This window comes from Pongo abelii, chromosome 21, assembly GCF_028885655.2.
Source record: "Pongo abelii isolate AG06213 chromosome 21, NHGRI_mPonAbe1-v2.0_pri, whole genome shotgun sequence".
Taxonomy (NCBI): domain Eukaryota; kingdom Metazoa; phylum Chordata; class Mammalia; order Primates; family Hominidae; genus Pongo; species Pongo abelii.
The window spans coordinates 12178449-12192144 of NC_072006.2; the positions used below are offsets into that span (position 1 = coordinate 12178449).

The window sequence follows — 13696 nt, forward strand, 5'->3', positions numbered from 1 at the left end:
GCAATCACTCTTCATGGATGGTACCATGAACATTATTACAAACTGGCTGTACCTTACCCCATAGACCACAGACTATTCTAGAAAAAGATCTTAATAATTATTCATAAAATATTAATATACTATATTTACCAAAGTTAATTATAAAAACAATTTATAATTCTGTCCTCTGATATAACACTTAAACTCAATTATTAAAATCTTATTAGCTGGGCATGGTGGCATGTGCCTGTAGTATCACCTACTCAGGAGGCTGAGGTGGGAGGATAGCTTCAGCTCAGGAGGTGGAAGCTGCAGTGAGCCGTGATTACACCACTGCACTCCAACCTAGGTGAAGAGCGAGACACTGTCCCAAAAATAAATAAATAAATAAATAAATAGACTGTTTATACAGAGTCTATTACTAAAAATAGATATTGGCGGATATAAGGACCAAGGTTTGATCTTGTGATCCTGAGACACTCCTTTTCAATACTTAGGTTTAAAGATTGATTTCCAAAAGATTAAGTTTAAAAAATGATTTTAAAAAATTCTGATAGAGTTCCTACTCTATGTCTTCATTACTATCACTTATAAGTTAATGCATGGTTTTCATGTGATCAGCGCATTTGCTTGGAATGATTATATGAAAACCACACAGTGTAAGACCTTCAGGACACGTAAGTATTTTATAGTTACAGAAAGAAGTGCTGAATTAGGGGAAATGGTGATCTCACAGCTAAAGTGTTTAGATGCAAAGAGTCTAATTTGGTAGAAATTTCTAAAAAGCAAAATGCAAAGATAAAGGACAGTGGTTGTGGAAGAGAGTCAGAGGATCCTTAAAACTCTGGCAGTGTGAAATGCCAGAGACAGAATGTCTCCTAGGCTAATGTAGGTGGTTCAGTTGTGGCCAACAGGGTGGTTCTTTGTCTCCAAAGAATAAGTCAAGAGAAAGGGTGGGAGGATGGAGGGCACTCAGCACATGGGAGCTTAGAATAAACGAGAGTCAGGGTGACCAAAGCTGGAAGACAGTGTCTGGCAGCATTCAGGGTAGGGAAACATGAAGCCTGACATAAGGGAGAATTCCGGTCCCTGAAGAGCTGAAGTCTATCGAAGGATACAGGCCAATACATTGGCAAAGCCACCCCCAGAGAGAGTGCATTAAAACACCACCACTTGCCAATGGTCCCATTGCATGCTTACCCACAGCCTCCTCATGCCTTATACAGCTTCCCAAGAATCTTAACACCAGTATAAACGGTACAAGCAGCTAGATCTACAGAAACAATACCCTCTCTTTGCATTGTAAACTAATCAGCTAGCACTTGAGTTTTTCCATTAGTCTCTTGTGCATTTAGTTGAACCCTTTCCTTGGCTTCAAAAAACCCTGATCAAATTTGGTTTAAGATGTATATGGGAACTGGAATCAAAGCCTGAGAACCTGGGGTAAATTCTCTAAGCCAATGTCCTGGCTTCGTGGTTCTCTTAGAACTGAGAAGAGACTCACGTTTGTGAACCTGGGAATAGAACGATCTTAGGTGAGGGATGCACTCAGCCTAAAAAGGTGAAGATTCTGTGTTGCTAAATTTTTAATGCTCATCCATGCATGGTTTGGGGTGGGATGGGGTGGGAAGGTAACTAGAAATCTCAGCTCACAGAGTTTCAGGTGCCAGAAGAGCCAAATGAGGCTGGCAATTCTTTAGGCCTAACGTCACTGTTACTGATTTCCACCCAGGAGGCTTTGGGCCAACCTGCCCTCCCCATCCCAAAATGGGGTGTGCCAGCTCCCCATCCCAAGATGGGGTGTGCCACCTCACAACACCCTCAAAGATGTCCCTCTGAATCCGAGAGGACATCCCATGAGCTACTCAAACTGGATGGAGGGAAGAAGCTAAAATTTGTCTTTTTCTTTTCTGGCGCCATGTCCCAGGACCACTGCTGGGCCACAGGTGACAGGCAAGCTCCTGGTCACAAGGATGCAAGCATGAGGGTAAAGGGGCAGGTATGGCTGGTGAGGGCACCAGCCCAGTGGAGTCACTGACCAGGAATGTATCTTCTGATAAAATAAGTTTCAACTCAAAAACTCTGTTTGTTTGAATACAGCATAAGTCAGTGTGGCTTTTTATGTTGTTTGCTTGCTTTTATCCATGCCTGAGAAAATGTAGTCAGGTACTGTACCAGTCAAGATACCAATCATCAATGTGCCAAATGCCATGTGAGTTTTGCGGTGACTTCATTCACCAGCAGTGTCCTAACCACAAATCTATGTTAGAAAAATTTTAGGATAAACTTGATAGTAATGGCTGCTTGAAGATTTTGTTTGTTTTTTTTTTTTGTTTTGTTTTATTTGGGTTTTGTTTGTTTGTTTGTTTGTTTTTGAGACAAAGTCTCATTCTGTCGCCCAGGCTGGAGTGCAGTGGCATGATCTCGGGCTCACTGCAACCTCCGCCTCCCAGGTTCAAGCAACTCTCCTGCCTCAGCCTCCCCTGGGATTACAGGCGTGTGCGACCATGCCTGGCTAATTTTTTAAATATTTTTAGTAGAGATGGGGTTTCACCATGTTGGCCAGGCTGGTGTCGAACTCCTGACCTCAGGTGATCCGCCTGCCTCAGCCTTCCAAAGTGCTGGGACTACAGGAGTAAGCCACCATGCCCGGCCAGATCTTTCTTATAAGCTTCAAGTCGAGGAGAGAACTAAATGGAATTTCCCAACATGAAGGTGGAAAGAAGAGACAGGTTCCAATGCCAGGTTTAGAAGTGTCTTCTGAGATGTTAACTGAATTTTGCAGCAGACTGTTGGTGCATCCTCTGTATCAGGGAGTCTGCAAACTATAGCCAAACCCAGTACGCGGCCTGCTTTTGTAAATACAGGTTTGTTGGAGACAACTGTGCTTATTTGCTGTTGTATTGTCTGTGGCTGATTTCATGCTACCACAAGAGAGCTGAATAGTTACAGCAGAGGCTGTGCGGCCTACAATCTTGCCCTTTACAGAAAAGGTTTGCCAACCTCTGCCCTATATCTCCTTGGCCCACCTAAAGGTTATCTGTAGACAGTTTCCATGCATGCCAAAGGCCATTTGATCTCTCTGCCCAGCTGCAGAGATGCACCAGACCTCGTGTGGAGCAGGCCAGAGGTGATAGGGCATCTGTGCCCCAGGGCCACCCTCTGCTGAGGAGAAATGGGATGGAGAGCTGGTGGATGGATAGCTCAGCTTCCTCACCTCTTGCCTGGGACAATTTGAAGATGTTCTACCCAGTCTCTTAAAGGGTCCTCAGTGGGATGGAGCCCCAGATGCCCACAGTGGTGGCCACCTCACTAATGCCCCCTGCATGGACACATCCATTCCCCATCTCATGCCCCTCCTTCTCCAGTCAGGAGACAGAAACCACACCAGTGGTTTTAGCAGAGAGAATTTAATACAAAGTACTATACAATTAGTATAATGAATTCTTACCTAGTTAATTCAAAAAGCAAAAGAAAACATAAGTATCACATGGACCAAAAAGTCCAACATTTGTGGGAGTGGGGAGCTCACACAATGAAGATGCCCTCCTGGCCCGGGCAGGATCCTAAAGCATCCGTGGCACCCCAGCCTGCCTCACCCACCTACAGTGCCCGGAAGTGGAGCGCAAGTGCATGTGTTAGGACCGGAAAGATGGTGAGTTAGACCTGGCAGAGTGAAGCCAGAGGAAGCTCAGGTGGAGGTCTGTAGTGGTCCCGATGTGCAAATCAGTCATCTGACTTGGGTACAGGTGCATGAGGCCAAAAGATCAGAGAAACCACCCAGCAGCTGGTTCACGCCAAGATTTCCCTTAGGACTGCTGGCACTCTCTCACGGAAACCCATGCAGATTTTTTCTTGTAAAACCAACACTTACAGGCCTTAGGGAGAAGCCCAGCAGGTGGTATGGGGCTGGTTATGGAATACAAGTGCCTAGTGGGCCACTTCTTGTCAGCAGAACTTAAAGAAGCAGCTAGCTACCATCTAAGAGGAGAGGTTGGAATTAATACAACTTGGAAGTCTCAGAGGTGGGAGTGTGCTGGGACCCAGACCAAGGAGGGGCATCAGCAGGCTAGTGCAGGTATCTCTGCAGAGACTGCGATGAGGCTGGTCCTGCAAATGCTGGGAAAATGGAGAACTGGACTCAGCTGCTGCTACAGGAAGGAACTGCCACTGCCAGGGTGAAGAAGCTGTCTCAGTCCATTTGGGCTGCTGTAACAGAATATCATAGACTGGGTACCTTATAAACAACACAAATTTATTTCTCACTGTTCTGGGGGCTGGGAGATCCAAGATCAAGGTGCCAGCAAATTCAGTGTCTGGCAAAGGCCCACTTCCTGGTTCATAGATGGCACCTCCTCACTCTGAACTCACATGCTAGAAGGGATGAGGGGGTCTCTGAGGTCTCTTTCATAAGGGCACTAATCTGGTTCATGAGGGCTCTGCCCTATGGCCTAATCACCTCCCAAAGGCCCCACTTCCTAATACCTTCACCTTGGGGTAAGGCCTTCAACATATGAATTTGCAGGGGACATAAACATTCAGACCACAGAAGGATTGCTGGGGTGGTGTGGACTAGAGCAGAAAGCAAACAAAAGCCAGTGAGTGCCTTCTCCCTCCTCCAGACTTTCAGTCTTCCCCCAGCTCCCCTCTAACAGCACCTCCCAGGGAGCAGCTGGCTAAGCAGGACCCGGCTGCAGAGTCCCAGCCCCAGCATCACTGGGTATAGAGGGGCAGGTTTGAAGCAAGAGACAGGAGCTTACTACCCTTCCTGCAACACCACCCTAACAAACCGCCTGCACCCAAGACCTTTCTTAGGGTCTGCTTTGGGGGCAACCCAACTTATTCCAAACCTCCTTATCTGTTGATACCTAACCTTATTACTTAGCAGTTATCTTTGGGGTTACAAGCAAAGAAAACCAACTCTAACTAGCGGAAACAAGTAAGCAGTATGTCAAAAACATGTTGCGTAGCCGTCAGGCCTGAAGAACCAGCCAACACCATCCTAGAAAAAAGACAGTGATTGGAGCAAGGCTGGGGACCCAGAAACACAGCAAGGATTGGCAGGCGACCTTGCTGGGGTCTCAGGGGGCAAGTGCCAGCACTTGCAGCCTGAGCTCTACTGGACTCAGATTTCTAATTTCATTGAGGGTGAATATGATTGGGTTGGTCTGGGTCACTGGCCCACCCTGAGGCCAGAGGAAGGCAGAATATCTTGATACATTAGGGTTGTATCCAGTGTGGGAGGAGCGGCTACTCAGTACAAAATCAGGGCTGTCGTCTGAGGGACAGGAGGTAGGAGTGGCAGATGTTAGTCCGCTGTCTTAGGTTGGGTCCTCCCAGAAGGCAACCCTGAGACAAGGAGTGAAGGGAAAGTCATTTATGTGAAAGGAAGCATCTATATCCTGAGAAGGAAAGTGAGGCAGGAAAAGGAGGAGGCCAATACCGGAGGCACTGATCAGTGCATTTCTTCATAGGCATCTGAGGCTCAAACCCAATGGGGAGCTCCAAAAGACTATGTAGAATATGCCTAAAAGTTACCCTAACAGCAGAGTGAGAGGGCTGGGGAGAAGAGACCTGCTCCTCCAGGTCCTGTCCACCCTTGATTGAGGGCTGCTCCCGGGAGCATGAACTCCCCACGACAACCAATCTGCCCAGCGTATGGACAAAGCATGTGCCTGTGGCCACAGGAAACTCTAAGGCAGAGTCGCATGTGCCTGCCGTGAGAAGCTTGAGTGCAGTCGTGAACCAGAACAGGGAGAGTTGGGGGATCTGGTGAGACACCCCAGGTGGCTGATACAACAGCAGTGATGGGTCACTGACTCAAGTGCTGGGAAGATGAGTGGGGCAGGGGCTCCCACACAGCTGCTGTATGGAGCAGTCACTCTGGGACAGTCTTGCTCCCAACAGACCCAGAGCTGCCTCAGGGAAGAGGAGACCAAGACCCTGCATGGATGCTGTCGGGAGGCCTGCTCTGACTCCATGTTACTAACAAGAAACTCTTTATGAAACCAAAGATTTCGTGCGTGTTTCAGGACCCTGGGGAGAGAGAAAGCCCAGAAATGTACCCATTCTGCAGCTCTACAGGAGAAAACAGAACTAGATTGGGACAGTAGAGTGTCAAGAAAATGAGCAAGTGAGTCAAATCCCTGGGACCCTTGCACAGTCAGAGCCCAACTAGGCTCTAAAGTGTGCACTGCTGCCAGCCCCACATTTCACAGCATGGGCTCAACCCTCAGGCTGAGGTGCACCTGCCAGGAAATGGTGCTTACCTGGTCCCTGCCTCCCACCCTCACCTCACCTCCTTCCATTGTCCCCCTGCAGTCCCCTTTATGTCTCCTTGAACAGGCCGAGTTCACTCCTGCCCCAGGGCCTTTAGACTTGCAGCTCTCTCTGCCTGAAATGCTCTACCCTCAGTTCTGTATGTGATACCCCGTGTTGTCATTCAGGTCCCACATCACCCCTTCACAGGGTCTTCCTTTACCACCCAATCCAAACTAGACCCCCAGTCATTCTAGCAGGTCACGCTAGTTGAGTCCCTTCATGGTAGAGTCTCTGACTTTCTCTTCGCTACCTGCTGGCATGGCATTTCCTTCCTCCCCCACTAGAACATCACGTCTGTGAGAGCAGGACCATGTCCCACTGTTCCTTGCTGTCTCCCAGTGACCAGGACCATGCCTGGCACAGAACAGATCCCAATCCATTTTTCTTGACTGATTGAATATAATATAAAAATGACCTTTCTTTCCAAAGCAATACCCCCTGCCTTTTAAAATAATATAAACTGAACACATAGTTCAGAAAATAAAAAGACCCAAGGAGGAAAAGAAAGGCTTTGCAGTGGCTGTTGAAGCTGAAGATAATAGACACACAGGCCCAAAGCCTAGTACATCCTGGGCTCCAGCTAATGGTTTCTATCATTCTCCCTTAAGCTTTTAAGTTATAAATATTTCAAAACTCAGTGGAATGGGTTCCCCATGCATCTTTCAGAAAAAACAACAAAAGCCTAATTCTTTCTTGAAATCCAAACCTCAAATGAATTTGGAACAAGATTGTTTCAAGCTCTAAATTGAAAGGAAAGGTGACTCCATTTAGTATTATATTATTTGTAACCAAGAAATAACAGAATGTAATTTGTGACTCTGCCAATTTCCTCTAAGAATGTGTAGTTGTCACACGAGACGTTTTTTGTAGGCCAATACTATAACCCATTTAAACACATTTACTCAGTTCCCTTAATGTACTTTGGAGAAGCTACACACGGAAGGAGACTTTTTTTAATTGGCATAACCTATTTTTGGACTGTAAGTACAAAGATAGATACTGGAGGGCAACATAGACATTTGTGTAAAGATTCTGGTTTTGAGTAATTTCTGTGTTTTAGGATGTGACACAGTAAATACCTGTGTGCATGTGTGTGTGTGCACACGCAAGATCATGCACACTCACATGGCCACTGCTATATTATGGTAATTGAGAGCATTGATAAGTCTGAAAAATCGCCCCTTAATGGCACAGCACACTGTCAGGCACATAGTACATGTTCAATAAATACTTGCTGGACTAATTAACTCACTTCTAAACAAGGAACTTACACAGTGACACTTCACTTTGCTTCTTGAAACCTGATCTAGGTTGCATTCTCTGAGTGAGAAAATTTTAAGTATTTCATACCAAGTACATTTGGTACACATATGGTGGCAGATGACACTGGTGCACTGCCTATGACCCCTTGACCCTTAGTACTTCCTTGTATTTCCAGGCCTGACTTCCAAATGCCAGCACCTAGACATCTTTGCCTGAGAGCTTTCTTGGCCCCCAGAGAGCACACCTCCCACTGACTGCCAGGAGCTGGTGGATTAATACCCCAGCTCCCTCACCCCTCAGGGAGGCTGACTCTGAGGCAAGTGATCTATGCTGTCTCCCAGAGCTCCTCAGTGGCCCCTGGTGTGAGCTGATTTGGTAGTAACGTCCTCCTTATTGGTTCCCTTCTCTTCCCTGCCTTCTCCACTCTCCTGCTTGTGCATCCTAAATTCATCTTCCAATGAAACTTCACATTCTCTGCTTTGGGATCAGCTTCTGGGGGAATCCACGCTAAGAGAGATGCCTTTAATAATTTCATCTCTAGCAAAACACTCATCCACATAAGCATGCACTTGTGCTTGAAATGGAATGAAGATGAGCTGATGTCATCAACCAGCATGTTTCTGTGTGAAATCCAGATGCTATCTGAGTCTCTAATGAGACTTATGAACCAGGATGAAGAGCATGTCTCTTTCCTAAATGAGGATGGTGTGGTGGCCATTTAACAGAGCATCCTTGTCCTCATGAAGCTGACCCACCTACATTCCCAAGGTCCCTATTAATTAGACAAAGGATGTGCAAGCAAAGAAAACATTTTAATGAAGGCTTCGTTGGCAATGCCAGATGGGTCAACTATGGTCTAATCCAAACAGGAACCCTCACCCTTTTATCATTTGCTCTAAAATATCAAAGCATTACCCCTACAGTGGCCCCAAAGACGTTTTACCCCATTAAGGCTGGGCATTTTAAGAGCTCTTCTCTCCTGATTTCTTCTTGTCTGACTTTGTCTTTCCAATCATGGTCTCCACGATCACAGCAGTTTCTTCATATGTCTGAATGCTCTCCGTGGAAATCTTCTCGATAGATTCCACAACTTCCACTGTCTTATAGGCCAAAGCCTTGGGAGGGCCTTTTTCTGGCAGGCTTCTGCCCCTAGTCCCAAGCACCTCAGCTCCATCCTGACCAGCCACAGGCTTCGGAGGCTCGGGTATAGACGGTTCCTCTGCACCAGGTGTGACCACGGGACAGGGTCTCCCGGACCCCTCGTCCTGCTCCTCACCCTCACGTTTCTCCTCAGGACCTTCCAGCTCTGCGCCATCTGGCTCAATCTCCTTGTCTATAAGCTGCTGGTCAATTGGTTGTCCATCTTCTTTCTCCTGCAGACCCACCTGCCCATTCTCTAAAGGGGGCTTGGGTGACTCAGGAGAAGGCTCCACCTGGCCGTCATAAAGCACAGAGTCTTCCGCAACAGAAACAGCCACCCCACCTTTGGCTGTGATGGAGGAGACATAGAACCTAGGGTCCACATAACTGGCATCCCCTGTGACCAGCACGTGCCGCTCTTTGGTGTAGAGCTCAGTCGGGGTCTCAGGCTCTTTGGGGCTTCTCACTTTCTCCTTGACCTTCCTGTATAGTTTCCCAAAGCCTTTGCTTATCTGCCCTCCATCTGGCACATCCTCTGGAGCCCCTTCTTGTGTCAGGGGACTGACTTCTTTACTTTCTGATTCAAACTTAGATTCGCTTTCCTCTTTAAGTACCACCTGTACCAGCTTTGTGTCTTCCAAACCTTTTAATGGTGCATCTTCCAGAGCTCCGCTGGTTTTGTCTTTTGCTATAATCTCTTTTCTCCTTGGAACATTCTTGGGGAGGCCTTTTTGTCTTGGTTTTGCTGCTGTTATATCCTGCAGAGCCCTGGTAAGATCTGCAAAAACACACAGGCAGAAATTCAAGTATAATTGTCATTGAGAGAGAAAGAAAATATGCTGGTTGGAAAACAGGCTAACTCTCTCAGAAACAAACACCTATAGTACTAGGATGGGGCTTCCTTCATCTGGAGCAGAAGCAATGGAAGAAAGGCCTTGGCTTTGTTGCTCCATGGCCCAGGCTGAGGTCCAGCTGGGCAACTCTAGACAAGTCACTGGATGCCTTTGGGCTTCCAGATGGAAGGCGCTCCCTGTTCTGACACCCACAGTTCACCACCACACCAGGCAGAACCTACCAAGGTACGCAAGGCCATTGTCTTGACACTTAATGGGAGCCCTAGCCCCTGTTCCCACTGCAGCCCCACTAAGCTCACAGCAGACACTTGGATCCACAGAAGCCCATTCCTCAAAGTTATTCTCTCCTCTGACTTCCTCAAAGGAGAGACGACAGAGCTACCCGGGGGCTTCTGACATGCTCAGATGGCCTTGGGCCTGGAGATGGAACCCGTTCACGGTGGATCTACCTCATTCCATATTTAGCTCAAGCTAGATAAATGCCACCCAGCTGTGATCAGCCTCCCCTTCCTCCCAGGCCAAGAGAGGAAGCGATGCTATGAAATTCAGAAATGACAGGAATCCCCTGCCCCAAGTCCACCCTCCTGCTTCCAGACTAGCTGAAAGGAAAAACTAAAAGTTGAAGAAAACACACAAAATTCTCACCTGGTATAATCTATGAAGCTTCCCGGCTCCACCCACATAGTGAATTTTGAACTTTTTCAGCCCAAAAGTCATCCCCTGCATCCCTTCCCACTGGTAACCACAGGGCAAGACCAACCAAGCACCGGCATCAAGCACAGCTGATTCACAATAAAAAGAGCCAGGTGAGCCGGCAACAGCAGACATGGGTCACAAAGCTACAGGTGCAAGGGATGCAGAGAGGGACAAGGCACAGGAAAACTGCTGGGAGCTGGTATGCAAAGAGGAGGTGCTTACAGGACCGCACAAAATCTCAGGGCCCGGTGCCAAAAAAAACCCACAAGACCCCTTGTTCCAAATTATTAAGAATTTCAGAACAGCATTAGCAGAGCATTCAGCCAACAGAGCATTAGCAGAAGCTGGGACCCTTCTGAGAGCAAGCCCCTGCAGGGCTGCACGCCTGCAGACCTGGCCCTGGGCGTCCAGCTGCAAGGCTGTTCCCTTTCCAACCATGTTGACTCTGGAACGCCATTTCCACAAAGCCCTCTGAGCTATCTGGAAATAAGGATTTCAAGGCCCTATATGCATGAGCATCCATATTACCACCTTCTCTTTTCTCCCCAAATGCTGGGCTTGTTCAGAACTGGGAGATATCGATGTGAGGTGAGGTCTTACAGACCAAATGTTGAAGGCAGATGCCACATTTACCAGCCAAGCTGTTTCTGCCTGGTTTGAGGGAGGGGAGAATGAGTGATGACTGAGCAGCTACTCTGCACTGGACACCATGTTACATGCGTTGGCACAAACCCTTTGATTCAATGTGGGGAGACAGTGGGATGTGATCCAGTGTTCACTTACTGCCGAGCGGAGGGAGCAAGAAGTGAATATTGAGTTGTACTTTTCGCCCAATTAAATGCCTTGTGTTGCAAAAGTTATTGCTGTCAAACCATAAAACAAATATAAAAATACAAAATAAATGCCTCACATTAGGGATGGCACGCCCAAGATAGCCTAGCCCCCTAGTCGATTTTTCTTCTTATAAACTTCTCAGCTCAGTCACTTAGCAAGCCAGAGAGGGCAGAGGGTGGGAAGGAGTCCTCCCTCACACAAAAGCATTTAATTTCCAGATGGATCTGAAGCAAGCATGAATGTTAAAGTCAGGAAGAGAGCCGCTTGGTTTTTTTTCAAGACAGGAAAAAACAGAAGCCCAGTGTTGGGGAGCATTACCTTTCCCACTGGATCCAGTGCTGAGAGAGACTCCATGGCTCTGGGTGAACAGGGGAATGGGAGTTTCAATGAAGGCAGAGCTCAGCCTGGCAGAAAGAACCAGAAAGAACAAGCCAAACAGATGGTCAGGGGCAAGAGCGACTCTCGCTAATGTTGAGCAAAAATGAAAAAAAAGCTTTCTCTAAACCAAATTGCTCACAAATTAGATATCGTTTTAAACAGACAGCCATACACACATTTACATACTGGATGAGGACATAAAGGAAATAATCATTTATTTGAGCTCAAGAGTCATAAACTGTGAAACATACCTATAAAAAATTGTAAAGTGGGGATTGCTTATAACCTAAAAATGCCACTTCTACATGAGACAGTGCCTTTTTTATTTTTTTGCCTTTTTGTTTTTTTGCCTTTTGATTTTTTTGCCTTTTTGATTTTTTTAATTAGAGTAGCCAACCCAGGCTGAAGTATTTAGGGCAAACAGGGTATAATATCTCCAACTTAAGATATATGTATATATACATACATACACACACACACATGCATATCATATATAAATAGAGAAAAAATGATAAAGCAATTGAGACAAAATATAAACAACTGGTGAATCTGGAGTATTCAGGAGTTCCTTGTTCTATTCTTGCAACATTTCTATCAATTTAAAATTAGACCAAAATCAGAACTTATAGATAAATAAAAGAGGTATCCAGTCACCTTTCTGTGAAGCCCTGTCCCAAAATAAAAATGTTTACAAAGTCACCGAAATGCCAGCTCCAGACTTATTCTTGCAGATGTGTGCATAAAGTGTTCACTGTGACATAAATATAATGTGGAATCATGCCAGATACACTGACCAGCACTGGAGAAAGAAAAACAAAATCCTGCTTCTCCTGCCAAGCACTTGAGTGCTCACAGCCAAGAGAGAGCACCCAGCGTGAAGGGAGGAGCTGCTCCTGGTGGGGACCTCAGTTGTCGGGGGCTTCTCCTTTCATTCAGTCGAAACCCAGGAATTTGGCAAGACTGAAGTGAAGAATCACAAATTAATTCCCAACCTGTTCTCTGGAAAATCACGGTAGCAATGAATACCAGCATAGCTGGAGAGAAAGAGAGAATTTCCCAGCTTTCTTAAAGTGAGTAGGCATCGAGTCACAGCTCCATTATGGAGGAGACCAGACAGACACATAGTGACAGCCACAGACTGACCCAGCGAGGCGCTAAGAATTGTAAGGATGGCAGCAGGAGCATCACCAACACCTCTGAGTGCCCTCAAGTGCCAGGCTCCGTGCCAGGTAGCTCACCTGCAGCACCTCATTAAATACTCCTGGGGATCCTACCTGCAGGGATACTTATGTCCCCAGAGGCCTATGAGCAAAACACAGGCTTCTCAGTGAGGCCTTTTCTGACCACCCTACTTAAAACTGCAAGCATTCCCCCATCACCCCTATTGCCACCACCCTCCTCCCTGCTAGAACTTCCTCCTCAGCACTGGTCGTACCTTCATCCTCTGTCTCCCCTATTAGTTATCCAGCACCCAAGGGGTCAGGAATTGTTGTGTTTCCTTCCCTGACACATGCCCACTGCCTATAACTGTGCCTGGCATACAATAGGCACTCAATGAAGAGCTGTGAAAGGAATAAGTGGCCTGGACGGGGAGGGCACACGCTCACCTGTTGCCTTCAATCTCGATGATACGATGATACCGGTCCAGCTCATTCTTCAGGGTTTGCTGGGCGACCGCCAGCTGCCGGCAGTCGTAAGAAGACTTCTCCAGGATCCGCTCTGTCTCCTCAATCTCCTTGCGCAGTGTCTCAATCTGCTCGTTATAAAGCTGAATCTCATCGTCATAACACTCATGGGCACTTTTAATAGCTTGTTCCAGAGTTGTTGTCTGTGGGCAAGGACACTCTGTAAGAAAATCCATCCCCCTTCTTCCCTAAGAGACAGACCTCACCAGGAAAAGGAACCTGGACTCGGTGAATGTTTTATTTTGTTTGTGTGTTTCTCTGTCCATTCGAGATTAGCAATGAATCACTTTGGAATCCTTAAGCTAAAAAGCAATGTGAAAACTCAGCTCCTGTGTCCTTACACAATTTTTTTTTTTTTTTTTTTTTTTGATAGAGGATCTCACTTTGTCACCAGGCTGGAATGCAGGAGTGCAATCTCGGCTCACTGCATCCTCGACCTCCCAGGCTAAAGGCTTCCACCTAAGCCTCCTGAGTAGCTGTGACTACAGGCAAACACCAACATGCTGGGCATTTTTTTTTTTTTTTTTTTTTTGGTAGTGATAGTGT

General features: G+C 46.7%; 1 protein-coding gene across 2 annotated transcripts in view; it reads right to left on the reverse strand.

Moving 5' to 3' along the window:
• Positions 1 to 8356: 8356 nt before the first annotated feature.
• BFSP1 (beaded filament structural protein 1) overlaps positions 8357 to 13696 on the reverse strand; it is a 47103-nt gene continuing 41763 nt past the window's right edge. For both annotated transcript variants that reach the window (XM_054541597.2, XM_002829976.5), the window contains 3 exons: positions 13073 to 13293; positions 11406 to 11491; positions 8357 to 9481 (listed from right to left, as the gene is read on the reverse strand). In XM_054541597.2, the coding sequence (XP_054397572.2) occupies positions 8526 to 9481; positions 11406 to 11491; positions 13073 to 13293 (1263 nt within the window). In that variant the 3' untranslated portion in view covers positions 8357 to 8525. The remainder of the gene's footprint in view (positions 9482 to 11405; positions 11492 to 13072; positions 13294 to 13696) is intronic.